The sequence below is a fragment of the Salvia miltiorrhiza genome, chromosome 2, assembly GCF_028751815.1.
Source record: "Salvia miltiorrhiza cultivar Shanhuang (shh) chromosome 2, IMPLAD_Smil_shh, whole genome shotgun sequence".
In the NCBI taxonomy this organism is placed as follows: domain Eukaryota; kingdom Viridiplantae; phylum Streptophyta; class Magnoliopsida; order Lamiales; family Lamiaceae; genus Salvia; species Salvia miltiorrhiza.
The window spans coordinates 9,725,553-9,738,228 of record NC_080388.1 but is presented as its reverse complement, the minus strand read 5'-3'; the positions used below and the strand labels follow the sequence as shown (position 1 = coordinate 9,738,228).

Below are 12,676 nucleotides of genomic sequence, written 5' to 3'. Positions count from 1 at the left end.
ATATTGTGCTTCCTTATGGAAAATAAGTTGTACTTACTTTGCTTTTCTTCTTGAAATTCCTGATATTTAAGAAGTTATAACGATGTTGACGTATATACCCTTGAGCCGAATTATAATGCTTTGCCTTAGTATGTTTTGATGTGAGCTTCCGTCCAATGTTCAGTTTAGTTTTATTGTTCTTTATTATTTTATATTAGTCGTATCGATACTCGTACCCCGCTATCACTAGCGTTGGGAATCGGGCTGCGATATCTTTGCGCATCCACTATCCACTTTCTCTGCGCAGCCACTTCTACGCATTCGCTATCCCCATTTCTCTGCGCAGTCATCTCTGCGCATCCACTATCCACTTTCTTTGCGCAGCCACTTCTGCGCGGCCACTATGCAAGCCATTATCTTTTTATTGCGATAGAATTTTGTCTTGTAAAAAATTTAAGAATTTCATCTTCTTGATATCATAGCATTTCTTCTTGAGCGATGATGCTATTTTCTTTCTTTAGATCTATGGTGGTAATTTCCCTCATAGCGGCCCTTAATGGAACACAGATGGTACACCCCCTCAGAGCGGCCCTTTAGTGGAACACAGATGGTACACCCCCGTAGAGCGGCCCTTTGTGGTGGAACACAGATGGTACACCCCCGCAGAGCGGCCCTTAGTGGAACACAGATGGTACACCCTCGCAGAGCGGCCCTTAATAGAACACAGATGGTACACCCCCGCAGAGCGGCCCTTAATGGAACACAGATGGTACACCCCCGCAGAGCGGCCCTTAGTGGAACACAGATGGTACACCCCCGCATAGCGGCCCTTAGTGGAACACAGATTCAGTGTGGGTGTGTGTCAAGATGTCATGCAAGTAAGAGTAGGTTTCCCTAAACCATGAAATTCATTTTATTAAGATATTCATGGCCTAAACCTCATTAAAACCCAGTGGAAAAAATAGTATTTGGTCTACATGATGGTAACTGAATAGAGCACTTACACATAAAATTTCTTAAGGTGATTTATGTTCCATGGCCTAGTGAGAGGCCGCCCTCCTTGGTCTGCTAGGTGATAAGCTCCTCCTCCCAAGACTTCCGTGATAATGAAAGGACCTTCCTAGTTAGCTTCGAATTTTCCTGTGGGCATCAAGATATCTACTCTTTTGAGTACTAAGTCTCCCTTCTCAAGCCTGCACAACTTTACTTTCTTATCGTAACCAGCCTTGATAATGCTTTTGTACTTTGCTGCTCTCACTTGAGCTTCCTCTCTCTGCAGCTTAATCAAGTCTAGATCAAGTCGACGCAATTCCTCGTTCTGTGCGGTGTCGTAGGTAATGATCCGGTAGGATTCCAGTCTTACCTCAGCAGGTACCACAGCATTTGAACCGTACACCAAAGTGAAAGGGGCTTCTCCGATTGCGGTCTTCGGACTGGTTCTAAGTGCCCATAACACGGTGTCCAACTCCTCAACCCATTTGGCTTGGGGGTGCGCCACTGACATGAATTTCTGTGTGACATCCATCCGGGAACAAAAATCCTCTATCCTCTTACTTGTAAATTGAGTTCCATTGTCCGAGACCAAGATCCTTGGCACCCCATACCGACAGCAGATGTTTTTCCATAGGAATTTCTCCACCGTGCTATCATCAATTTTTGTGATAGCCTCTGCTTCGATCCATTTAGAGAAGTAATCCACAGCGACTATGAGAAAATATTTGCCTCCTGGAGCAGTTGGTAGTTTACCTACGATGTCGATTCCCTACTTGTCAAAAGGATGCGCGGCATACATAATCCCCATTTCTTCTCCAGGTATGTTGATTCTGGGAGCGTGCCTCTGACAGGCCTCGCAATTTTGCATGAAGGCCTTTGATTCCGGGCCAATAGAATCCTGCCCTGATCACTTTCCTTGTCAAGTCCTTGTACCCGGCATGATTACCACAGCACCCGTGGTGGATCTCTTCTAAGGCAAACTGTGCTTCTTCATGAGCCAAACATTTCAGAAATGGGTGTGTGAAGGATCTTTTAAAAAGCTGGTCGCTAATGAGGCAATAATTCTCATATTTGGCGTATCGTGAAGTATCCTCTTTCATTCGTTCACCATTCTTCAGATAGTATATGATGGGAGTTCTCCAATCATCCCTAGTTTCAATGTTGTATACTTGTGCAACCGCTTCCCTCGTAGGTTCGAACACCAAAGTGATGTCCTCGCTCCAAGTTTGTTCGATTGCGCTGGCTACTCTGGCCAAGAGGTCTGCCTTCTGGTTCTCTTCCCTCGGCAGTTGTTGTATTTTGAGTTTCTCAAACTTCTTCCCGGTCTCTTGCATTTTGTCAAATTAATGTTTCATTCTTTCTTCTCTTATCTCGTAGCTTCCTAACAATTGTTGTGCCACCAATTGAGAATCGGTCTTGATCACCACATTGTCCGCTCTGAGTTCGCTTTGGATGTGGGCGGCCCTTAACACCGCTTCATATTCGGCTTCGTTGTTGGATAGCTTATCTTCAAATTTGACAGTGAATTGGTAGACTTCGCCTTCAGGCGAGGTGATGTATATTCCCACTCCACAACCCTCTTTGGTGACCGATCCATCGACCTGCGCTGTCCATGGTCCCCTCATAGGCCACCTTGTTGCTTCTTGAATAAAGTCTACTAACGCCTGCACTCTAATGGTAGTGCACGGCTCAAACTCAACCTCGTACTCTCCCAGCTCTATGGCCCATTTTACCATCTTCCCTGCTAAGTCAGGCCATCCTAGGATTTGTTTGAATGGTATTATTGTTCTCACAATGACTTTTTGTGATAAGAAATATGGCCTCAACTTTCTGGCTGTGATCATGATCGTGTATGCAGTCTTCTCAACCTTAGTATAGCGCAACTACGCACCCTGGATAATCTTGCTTACAAAGTATATTGGTTTTTATTGCCGGTTCTCTTCTCGGACCAGCACCGAGCTCAGAGATTCTACTCCCACAGAGATATATAGGTATAGTGGTTCCCCAGAGAAGGCTTTGTCAGCACTGGTAGTTTGGTTAGGTAGGCCTTTAGGTCTTCAAAGCTCTCCGGCACTCGTTGCTCCACTCAAATCGACTTTCTTTCCTTAGAATTTTGAAGAACGGGAGACTTCGCTCGGCTGAGCGTGAGATAACCGACTCAGCGCGGTAATCCGACCGTTGAGTGTTTGGATTTCTTTGATGTCCCTGGGTGGGGTCATGTTCAAGATGGCTTTAACCTTGTCAATGTTGACTTCGATCCCCTCTAGCGTTACTCGGTAACCCAAGAACTTTCCTGATTGCACTCCGAAGGTGCATTTAGCAAGGTTGAGCATTAGTCTATTCTTGCGGACTACTGAGAAGGTTTCCTCCAGATCGGCCACGTGGAAACTGGCCCTAATGCTGCGCACCAGCATGTCATCAACATACACTGTGATATTTCTCCTCAACTGTGCTTTGAAAATTTTGTCCATCATGCGCTGGTATGTGGCCCTTGCATTCTTGAGGCCGAAAGGCATGCTCTTCCATCCGAAAACTCCTGTGCATACTGCGAAGGCGGTTTTGGTTACGTCCTCGGGGTGCATCTTTACTTGATGGTATCCTTGGTAAGCGTCCATCATGGACAGTAGTTCGCACCCTGAGGTAGCATCCACCAGTTGATCTATCCGAGGGAGTGGGTAACAATCTTTGGGGCAAGCTGCATTAAGATCTCTATAGTCCACACACATCCTCCACACCTTGGCTTTCTTCTCTACCATGACGACATTAGATACCCATTTGGGGTATTGGACTTCTACGATATGTCCTGCCTCTAAGAGGCCTTGGACCTGTTCTTGAATTGCTGCATCCTTCTCTGCGTCGAAATGTCTCATTTTCTGTTTGACAGGTTTAACCATCGGGTCCACATTAAGAGATGTTCAGCTAACTCTCTGTCGATCCCTTTTAAGTCGGAAGTTTTGAATGTGAATACGTCTGCAATCCTGCGCAGGCATGCGGTGACCTCCTTTTGGAGAACGGGTGTCATTCCTGCTCCAATTTTGGTGGTGCATCCCTCTCTGTCTAGAAAAAGTTCGATGAGCAAGCACGTGTCACTCGTTGAAACTAGAGGTTGTTTGTGAGCTCAATCTCTGAGTTCCATGATTTCTCTACGTTCGGGGGCTGACGCGGTGACTATCCCCACTTTCTCCTTTCTTCGGTCATCGGGTTCTCCTGAAGTTTTCGCTCGCTTTCGTCTTTGCTTTAGAGTGCTGGGGTCATCTCCAGCATTATCCTTTTGTTGCACAATATGTTGGGTTAAAGTTTGTACGTGACATTGCTTCGACGTAGCTTGGTCTCCCCATACTTCTCCAATCTTCCCACCGTGTACCGAAAATTTCATTTTAAGGTAGAGTGTGGAAACCACTGCCTTGAAGGTGTTCAGAGTAGGCCGCCCCAAAATGATGTTGTATGTGGGCTTAGGAGCATCGATGATCAAGAATCTGATTGTTCTGGTTTTATAATCATGCAATCGTCCCATGGTGACCGGCAGCTCCACCATCCCGATCGGCACTACTGATTCTCCTGAAAATCTATAGAGTGGTGCATTCGTTGGTTCAATAATGACATCCGAGCCAAGAGCCTTCCAACAGTCCCAATACACAATATTCACCGCACTGCCTGAGTCTACGAAAACTCGATGGACCAGGCAACCTGCCACATCTGTTGAGAAGACTAGCGCGTCATCATGGGAGTACATTAATGGTCTGGCATCCTCCGGGCCGAAAGATATAGTGGGTTCACTGGCTGCGCTGGTAATGGCCATGACCTTTGTGTTAAAGTGCCCTGTTCTTACGGCTTTGACGAGTTGTTTCTTCGCTATGTTTGATGTGGGTGTCCCATTTTCTCCGACGATCATATGAATTTCTCTTCGGAAAGGTGGTCGTTCTGGTACATCATTCCTTAGTTTTTCTTCACGCCTGCCATCCGCGTCATTCCTCATTTCCCTCCCGTCATGTCTATGATTATCATCATTACGGTTGTGCCGTTCTCTGTTTATTTTCTTCGGAGGTCCAGTGATGAATCTGTATAATCGACCTTGTCTTACCAATATCTCTAATTGGTTCATCAAGTGTCCGCAGTTTGCGGTTGAGTGCCCATAAGCATTATGGTATTCGCACAACAGATTATTTTTCCCTAGCTTGGGATTACCGCGGGTGTAGTTCCATGGAGCTCGGAACCAGGTCTTGTCCTTGACAAGATGGAAGATCTCGTCAGCAGGTCTGTCCAGTGGGTGACGTTCATATGTATCGCCGTCTTTGTTGCGTCGATCAGTCTGCGCAGGCCCTGGAGAAGGGGACCTTGTTTCCACTGTCATGGCTGGTATTCTTGGTGGTAGGCCCTTGTGTGGTGTTCTCTGAGAGTGCTTATCACTAGGGTTCATCCCATTGTCATTTTTCTTTATGCGGAGTTTATCGGCTTCGACCCTTCGTGCGGCCGTAGCATCCTCCAACTGCAAATACCCTGGCAATATAGCCATGATGTCGTCGAACTCCTTGGGAGGTGTTATCTGTAGCGCGTCGAAAGTGGACCTTGCTTTAACCCTCGGACAAATGCATAACACTTGATTTGTGATTCTGCCTCTGGTGTATCCAGCGCAGCCATGTTGAACTTGGCCACATATTCCCTTAGCGTTTCTTGCGGTTTCTGTTTAACATCCATCAGAGATATAGCGGTCTTTCCCATTCTCTTGGAGCTAGCAAATTGTCGCATAAACATGAGGTATAAGTCTCTATATGAGTGGATGGAGCTATTTTCCAAGTTGTGGAACCATCTTTGGGCCATTTCTGATAAGGTGGTGGCGAAAATCCGGCATTTGATACTTTCTCCATATTGGTGTAATGATGCCACGCCTTCGAACCGTGCTATATGCACTTCTGGGTCGGTGGTCCCATCATAGGCGAGAGAGATTGGGCGATAGTTCACGGGTAGAGGTTCCAGTAAAATCTCATCTGAGAATGGACTATTGCTTAATCGCAGCACCCTTCGGCGAGGCGCGTTCCTCTTTTTTCCCCTTGATGCACCCACGTCCATGTGCTTGTGCTGACTTTCCTTCCGAGGCTCTTCCCACTAGTCGTCTGATGAATATGCTTCATCGTCACAAACTTCGTTCCTCATGGTCTCTTTGGGTGTTCTCTCAGTTCTGTTTCTAGACTCTTCAGCTGACTTTTAAGGAATGATACTCTCTCTTTGAGTCTGGTGTTCTCCCTTTGAGTGCCCCTACTGCGCTGTGGAGTGGTCCCACTTGTAGAGTCGCCTACGTCTTCGATTTGGACACTGTTAGTGATAAATTTTCTCTTATTCTTTCCTTGCCCTTCTTCAGTGTTCCTCATTCCCTTTTGCGTGACTAGTTGTGATATGTTGGGTAATTCGCATTCCCTTTCCTGGGCCAGCGCTGTGGTGGTTTTCTTATGTGTTACGGGCTCGACTTCTCTCGGTGTGGTTGGGGTAATAAGAGGGGGCTGCACTCCTACTAGCTGGCGGATTGTGGCGTAGTTAAGCATTGCTAGCATTTGCTTAGTGATTGTGACATTGAGAAGTCCCTGTGTGGAGGTGGGCACTATGCTGACCGGTGCTGATGTTCCGATCAAAGACTGTGTTGTCCCCGGAGTGGTCTTGGGAGGCCCCAAGGCCGGATTATTAAAAGTAGTAAATCCTGGTGGTGTGAGCTCAGATAAGTTAATCCCTTGGGTCGAAGGGACCCCAACTTTCCCATTTCCTAAATCTTCCGCGACCATATCGAAGTTCTTAGTCAGATTCCGATGAGGATCATCAGTTCCCATGATTGGTACCTGAAGTGCAATGGCGTTAGGACAAGTAAATATGAATAATTATTCTTGTGCAGCCTTGTTTTCCCTTTCCTTAGAATCATTGACTGCGATGATGGGGCCCGTAAAACCCTAGAGAAACCCTGAAAAGATTCTTGAGATGTACGGTTCATAAAATCCTAGGAACTTCGGTCCATAAGATAATTTAGGATCAAACGTACGGATTCATCGAAAAGAAAAGTTGCGTAGAAAACCCTCCCTCATGAATGTTCATGAGGGATATCAAATTTTCTGGGAAATAAACCCAAAAAATCATAGTCGCACCTGTTCTCCAAAATGCACAAAAACCACTAAGACGATGAAGAGCTCAGTCGTAAGGTAACCACAACCAAGGAAAATAGATATTAGATAGCAAAAGTATCAAGAAAAAGAAAGAGTTTAAGCAACCTCTAATCGCACACCAACAGAGAACCCATGTAAACACAAAAATTTGTGAACGACATGTAAACACAATAGAGAATTGTTGACGATAACCTCAAAAGATAAAATAAAAGTAACTTCACCAAATATATCAGGGATCACATAAACTCATCACCTTCAGTACTTATAAAATAACGAAAATTTCAACCCATCATGTAACAAAAATTTCGTTCTGCCACCATTCGAAAAAGAAAATTTTCATGCAAGCATTCAAAGGGAAACCAAATTTGTGTGCATGTTAAGGGATCTGCCCTGATCTGTGTTCACCCACCACAGATCCATGTTGAGAAAGAACAAGAACAGGAAAAATAGAACTCACAAATCAACAAAACTCACGCCTTAAGGGCCAGTTCCCATAGACGGCGCCAGTTGGTGAAGCATCAACTCACCAACATCCTAAAACTAAAGAATAAATAGAAGATCGAAACCTGAAGTAGCTAGGCAGACAAACACTTGAATGTTCTTCAATAAAACCTTCCTTTTTTCATACACTAGTTTTTCGGGAGTACAAATATGAAGTGTCAAACTGGAATCCGGATCCTCTATTCTATTACAGATATGTTATTTATAAGGAACAAAGATGGAGGGGTATGATCGTCTTTTCCTTCATGGCACGTGCTCAGTGCACTCCCGATGTCGTTGTCACCGATAATTGTCCTTGCTCCAACGGCCTTGCAGCTTTTGCTTTCTTCAGAAAGTAATTGGGGAACTCTTGCCTGCGCTAACGTCTTTGCGATAAGCCTGCGCTGACTCCTTGGCAGTGCTGGCATCTGCGCTGGCAATGTCTGCGCTGACTCCTTGGTAGCGCTAGGGTCTGCACAGGCTCCTTGACAGCGCTGGGTCTGCTCTGCGCTGGCTCCTTGGCAGAGCCGGGCTCTGCTCTGCTCTGGCTCCTCGGCAGAGCTGGGTCTGCTCTGCTCTAGCTCTTCGGCAGAGCTGGGGTCTGCTCTGCTCTGGCTCCTTGCAGAGCTGGGTCAGCTCTGCTCTGACTCTTCGGCAGAGCTGAGGTCTGCTCTGCTTTGGCTCCTCGGCAGAGCCGGGTCTGCTCTGCTCTGACTCTTCGGCAGAGCTGGGGTCTGCTCTGCTCTGGCTCCGTGCAGAGCTGGGTCTGCTCTGCTCTGGCTCCTCGGCAGAGATGGGGTCTGCTCTGCTCTGGCTCCCCGGCAGAGCTGGGTCTGCTCTGCTCTGGCTCCCCGGCAGAGCTAGGTCTGCTCTGCTCTGACTCTCCGGCAGAGCTGGGGTCTGCTCTACTCTGGCTCCCCGGCATAGCTGGGGTCTGCTCTGCTCTGGCTCCTTGGCAGCGCTGGTGCCTGCACTGACTCCTTGGCTGCGCTGAAATCTTTATTCTTTATCCTGCGCTGTTAATTCCGTAATTTGTGTAGTAATTATTATAATAACAAAAATCAATGCTAGTAAAATATGAAGTGTAAATCAGGTACTGCGCTGATGGGGACCTTACCCCTCATCAGCTACTCCCCCCCAATTCTACGAAAAGAAGTGGATTTTTACATGAATTTTCGTTGATGAAAAGTGCTTGCTTCAAGGTATCTTGTGCAGGAGGGCTTCATGTCATTGCCTGCGCCGAACATCATAGTACAGGCCTCGTCCAATCGAATTTAATGTTGTCTGATGCATTTGAGTACTTTATTACGTCATCCCTCGTTTTTACCTTTGCAAGGGTGAGATCTCGGCCCTCCATTTTCAACTGCCATTCTAAGGTGAAATCTCAACCTTCCTTTTCCCATTACACATTTCCCAACCCTAATAATTACTTCCCCTCGTCCCTTCGATTCAAATTCCTTCTCTATAAATACCTCCCTCTCTTCATCTTCTTCTTCTTCCCATTTTCAGCTCTGCTAGTCAGCTTTGTACTCTGCTCTGCCCCTCTCTACTCTGCTCTCTACTCCCAACCTCTGAACACCTGCCGTCTCTCTCTTTCTCAGCCCATCGGTTTACCTCACGCCGATCACCTCCTTGGCAACGGCGAAGCGTCGTCACCTCCCTCTATTTATCCGGCGACCGCAGCAAGCCACGGCCGCTATCCTCACTCTCATCTCCTCTAGATCCGACGGAACGCAACCTACAGGCCACGCCTCCGTCGAGCCCTAGATCCCCAATTCAGCCACCATTCAACACCAGCCCTCTCCCTTAACTCCGACGATCGCACCGAATCCACGGTCGCCGCCCTCAACTCTCATCCACTCTCGACTGATCCACACAGCCAAAACTCCATAAAACAAACACGTTCAAGACTCGACTCTAAAGCAACGCAATTCAAGACTCTACCTTTTTCTTTTCTTTTAAAAGTTATGCAGCTAATATATATATACACAGATACATGAACATGAATTGGGATTCTTAATCGAAATGTGAAGTGAAGTAGCAGGAGAGTTAAAGGTGGAACCTTTAGAGGTTTACTCAAATTCTGATGGTCGGCTGTTTGAATTCGTTGGGCTGTTGTTCTTGAAGCTCAGTCTGGGTGTTGGAACGAGAGAAAGAAAGTGAGTGAATTGAGAGAGTGTAATTTAGGTGATTGCGGAGGAGATATATTTGAGGAGAGAGAGAACAGTGAGGCGGCTGTAGGGGTGAGTGGAAAATATCAGGAAATATCTCCGAATTAAAATATCAGGCTTCGTCAGGCTTTGCTAAATAAATAGCTCGGATAAATGCTTGAATGCTTAATTAAATAAATATGCAATGCATATAAATTTAATAACTAAATTTACAAATGCTTTTGTAAATAATTTTTGTTGGAATTAAAATAAATTCTTTTTTATTTTTTTCTCAATCCTGCGTGAATCATCTTAAATCTAAGTTCAACATTATTCTAAACTTAGCTTGAGAAAATGGGGTATTACACATACAAACTGATAAGCTCATAAAATTTCTCAATCACCACACTTCCAATTAAACTCTAAATTAAGATATTTATCCAATTTATAAGCTATCAACTGTCAGTAAGTTAGTCAACTGACTTCATATTTTGTAAGACAAATTATATGGACAAACAACTCATTCATATCTTGTATTATTACCTAAAGCTAGTTGATTTTTGCTTGCTGATCAACTTTATCATCTGTCAAATTTAACAAGTAATGATAAATTTCTAATTAACGCACGTATCTCCTACATCAATACTTACTCGCTCGAGACCAACACACAAGTTTAGTTGGGAAACTTTTGAATTTTTTTTCTGAGTTTCATTATAAAGATTCACAAACTCGTACGCAATTTGAATTTCGGATAATTAATTTGTTTTCTTCTAAAAGTACGAGCAATCACTTGTTCAACTGGAGTTTTTTAGCTAATGTCTCAGATTTCGAGATTTTTCACTTTCTGAGATTTCTTATGTTTCACTTTCTCAGATTTCGAGATTTTTCACTTTCTCAGAGTATACAACTCAGATGCCAGTTTTGTTACATAAGTTTTCATTTTCGTTCTCGCGTTTGTTTGTTGTACTCATTTCCGTTTATTAGTAATGTCTCACTACTTTGGACAGAAAAATTAAAAAAAAATGTATTTAGTGTATAATATAAAGTGAGTTGGTAGATGATATCTAAGAATTATTTTAAGTGAATTGGTACAACTAAAATAAATGTATTTAGTGTATAAAATAAATGCACAAGGAGTGCAACCCAATAACAAGCTACAAAATTCAGAGTATACAACTCAGATGCCAGTTTTGTTACATAAGTTTTCATTTTTGTTCTCGCGTTTGTTTGTTGTACTCATTTCCGTTTATTAGTAATGTCTCACTACTTTTGGACACAAATTTTTTTTTTTTTTAAATGTATTTAGTGTATAAAGTGAGTTGGTAGATGATATCTAAGAATTATTTTAAGTGAATTGGTATATGAAATGAATTGGACCTATCTTTAATAATATTTTAAATAATTAAGTTTTTTTTACTAAAAGGGGTATATATTATTAATGAGACGATACAATATAGTAACTGAGACATTAATAATAAAACAGAGGGAGTAAAAATTTTGACACTCATGTACATCGATTTAAGGTGCCTGTATTCCAAATCGGATTCATTAATTTTCAATTAAAATTACTAATATCTAGCTTGTGTTTATTAATTGTAATTAGATTTTAATTAGGTGGGAATGTGGGATGCCCGGCACCGAAAAAAAAACACGCTCACATTTTTATGTATAGAAAGATTTGTGCTACTGACTCCGAAAATGAGATCTGATTCGAGCAGCACAGCACATGTCCATCAACAAAATTGGCAGAGTAAATAAATATTATTTTTATATTTTTAGGCTGAAAGAAACTTTATTTCGATCTTGACATTTATGCGTATGGAGTCGAGAAATTGAGTATGAACTTCGTACTACAAATCCTGCACAGCATTAATTAAAATGTAATCGCAGTTGTGGTTGGTTGGACGCCCTGCAAATCAATTACTCCACTTAAATAAGTTACAGAACAAAAATTACTCCAATTAAATACAAGATATAAACATTTATTTTAGGCAAAACAGGATAATGACTCAATGAGGGTGTTTGAGTGAGTTTATAATTTTTTAAAATTAATTTATAAATTATTTGTAATTTTATAAAAAAAATTGATAAAATAAGCTCGTAAACAGATTATAAGTTATTAAAATAAATTTTACTAGCTTATAAACTCTCCAAAAGAATAAGTTTCCCAACTCTAACTTATTTTTTTATAATCTCATAAGAAACAATCAAAAAAAAATATTTCTTTAATTTACAACTATCTCTCTAACTTATAAATTCAATTACTCAAACACTTTGACAACTTATAAACTATTTAGACATTATTATAAGTTACAAGAGCTTATAGCTCTCTAAAATAAACTTAGCCAAATTAACATCCTTAACACCCTTTCTTTTTTTTCTTTTTTTTTCGAGGTATTCAGTTTAATTTCTTTGCTTGTGTCAGCACACTTTATAAATACAACAATTTTATTTTAATTTTTAATCATTTATAGGTTGAAATAATTTTAAGTAGAATTTAATACTATAATATATGAATATGTAAATTAAAGTTGGACGAAACCGGTGAGAGGGATGGCGACGTTTCAGTTCTTCAAGAAATTAACGATTCGTCTCCTTCACAACAAATCGTTGCAGACACGTTGGTCGAGGAACCCAATCATGAGGAGGCGGTGTTGGGAGGATCGATATTGCTTTTGAATTGGGTTGGTGTCGATGAGGCGTGTCAGACACGTATTGGAGATGGGCAGTCTTATTGTCCCGATTCTCTTAGCCCAATTTCATTTAAGGAGAATCAAAATTGGGCCGCCACACAGCCGGTACAGGATTTCAGCCCAACAACTTGTTTTTCTGGTTTACTTCCAAATGGGCCTGAAAGAATTGATCTTGAGGAAAGCCCTGCCTTATCCACGGTCCATGAAGAAGGAGAGGTTAGATGCGCACTGTTCGAAA

At 42.9% G+C, this 12,676-nt stretch overlaps 1 protein-coding gene across 1 annotated transcript; it reads right to left on the bottom strand.

The window, feature by feature from the left end:
- Window positions 1–1,099: 1,099 nt before the first annotated feature.
- LOC131007973 (uncharacterized) lies at window positions 1,100–2,306 on the bottom strand. Its single transcript, XM_057934880.1, has 2 exons — window positions 1,815–2,306; window positions 1,100–1,741 (listed from the first exon to the last, which is right to left on the bottom strand). Exons 1-2 carry the CDS (start codon window positions 2,304–2,306, stop codon window positions 1,100–1,102), a joined length of 1,134 nt encoding a protein of 377 aa, XP_057790863.1.
- Between the last annotated feature and the right edge of the window lie 10,370 nt (window positions 2,307–12,676).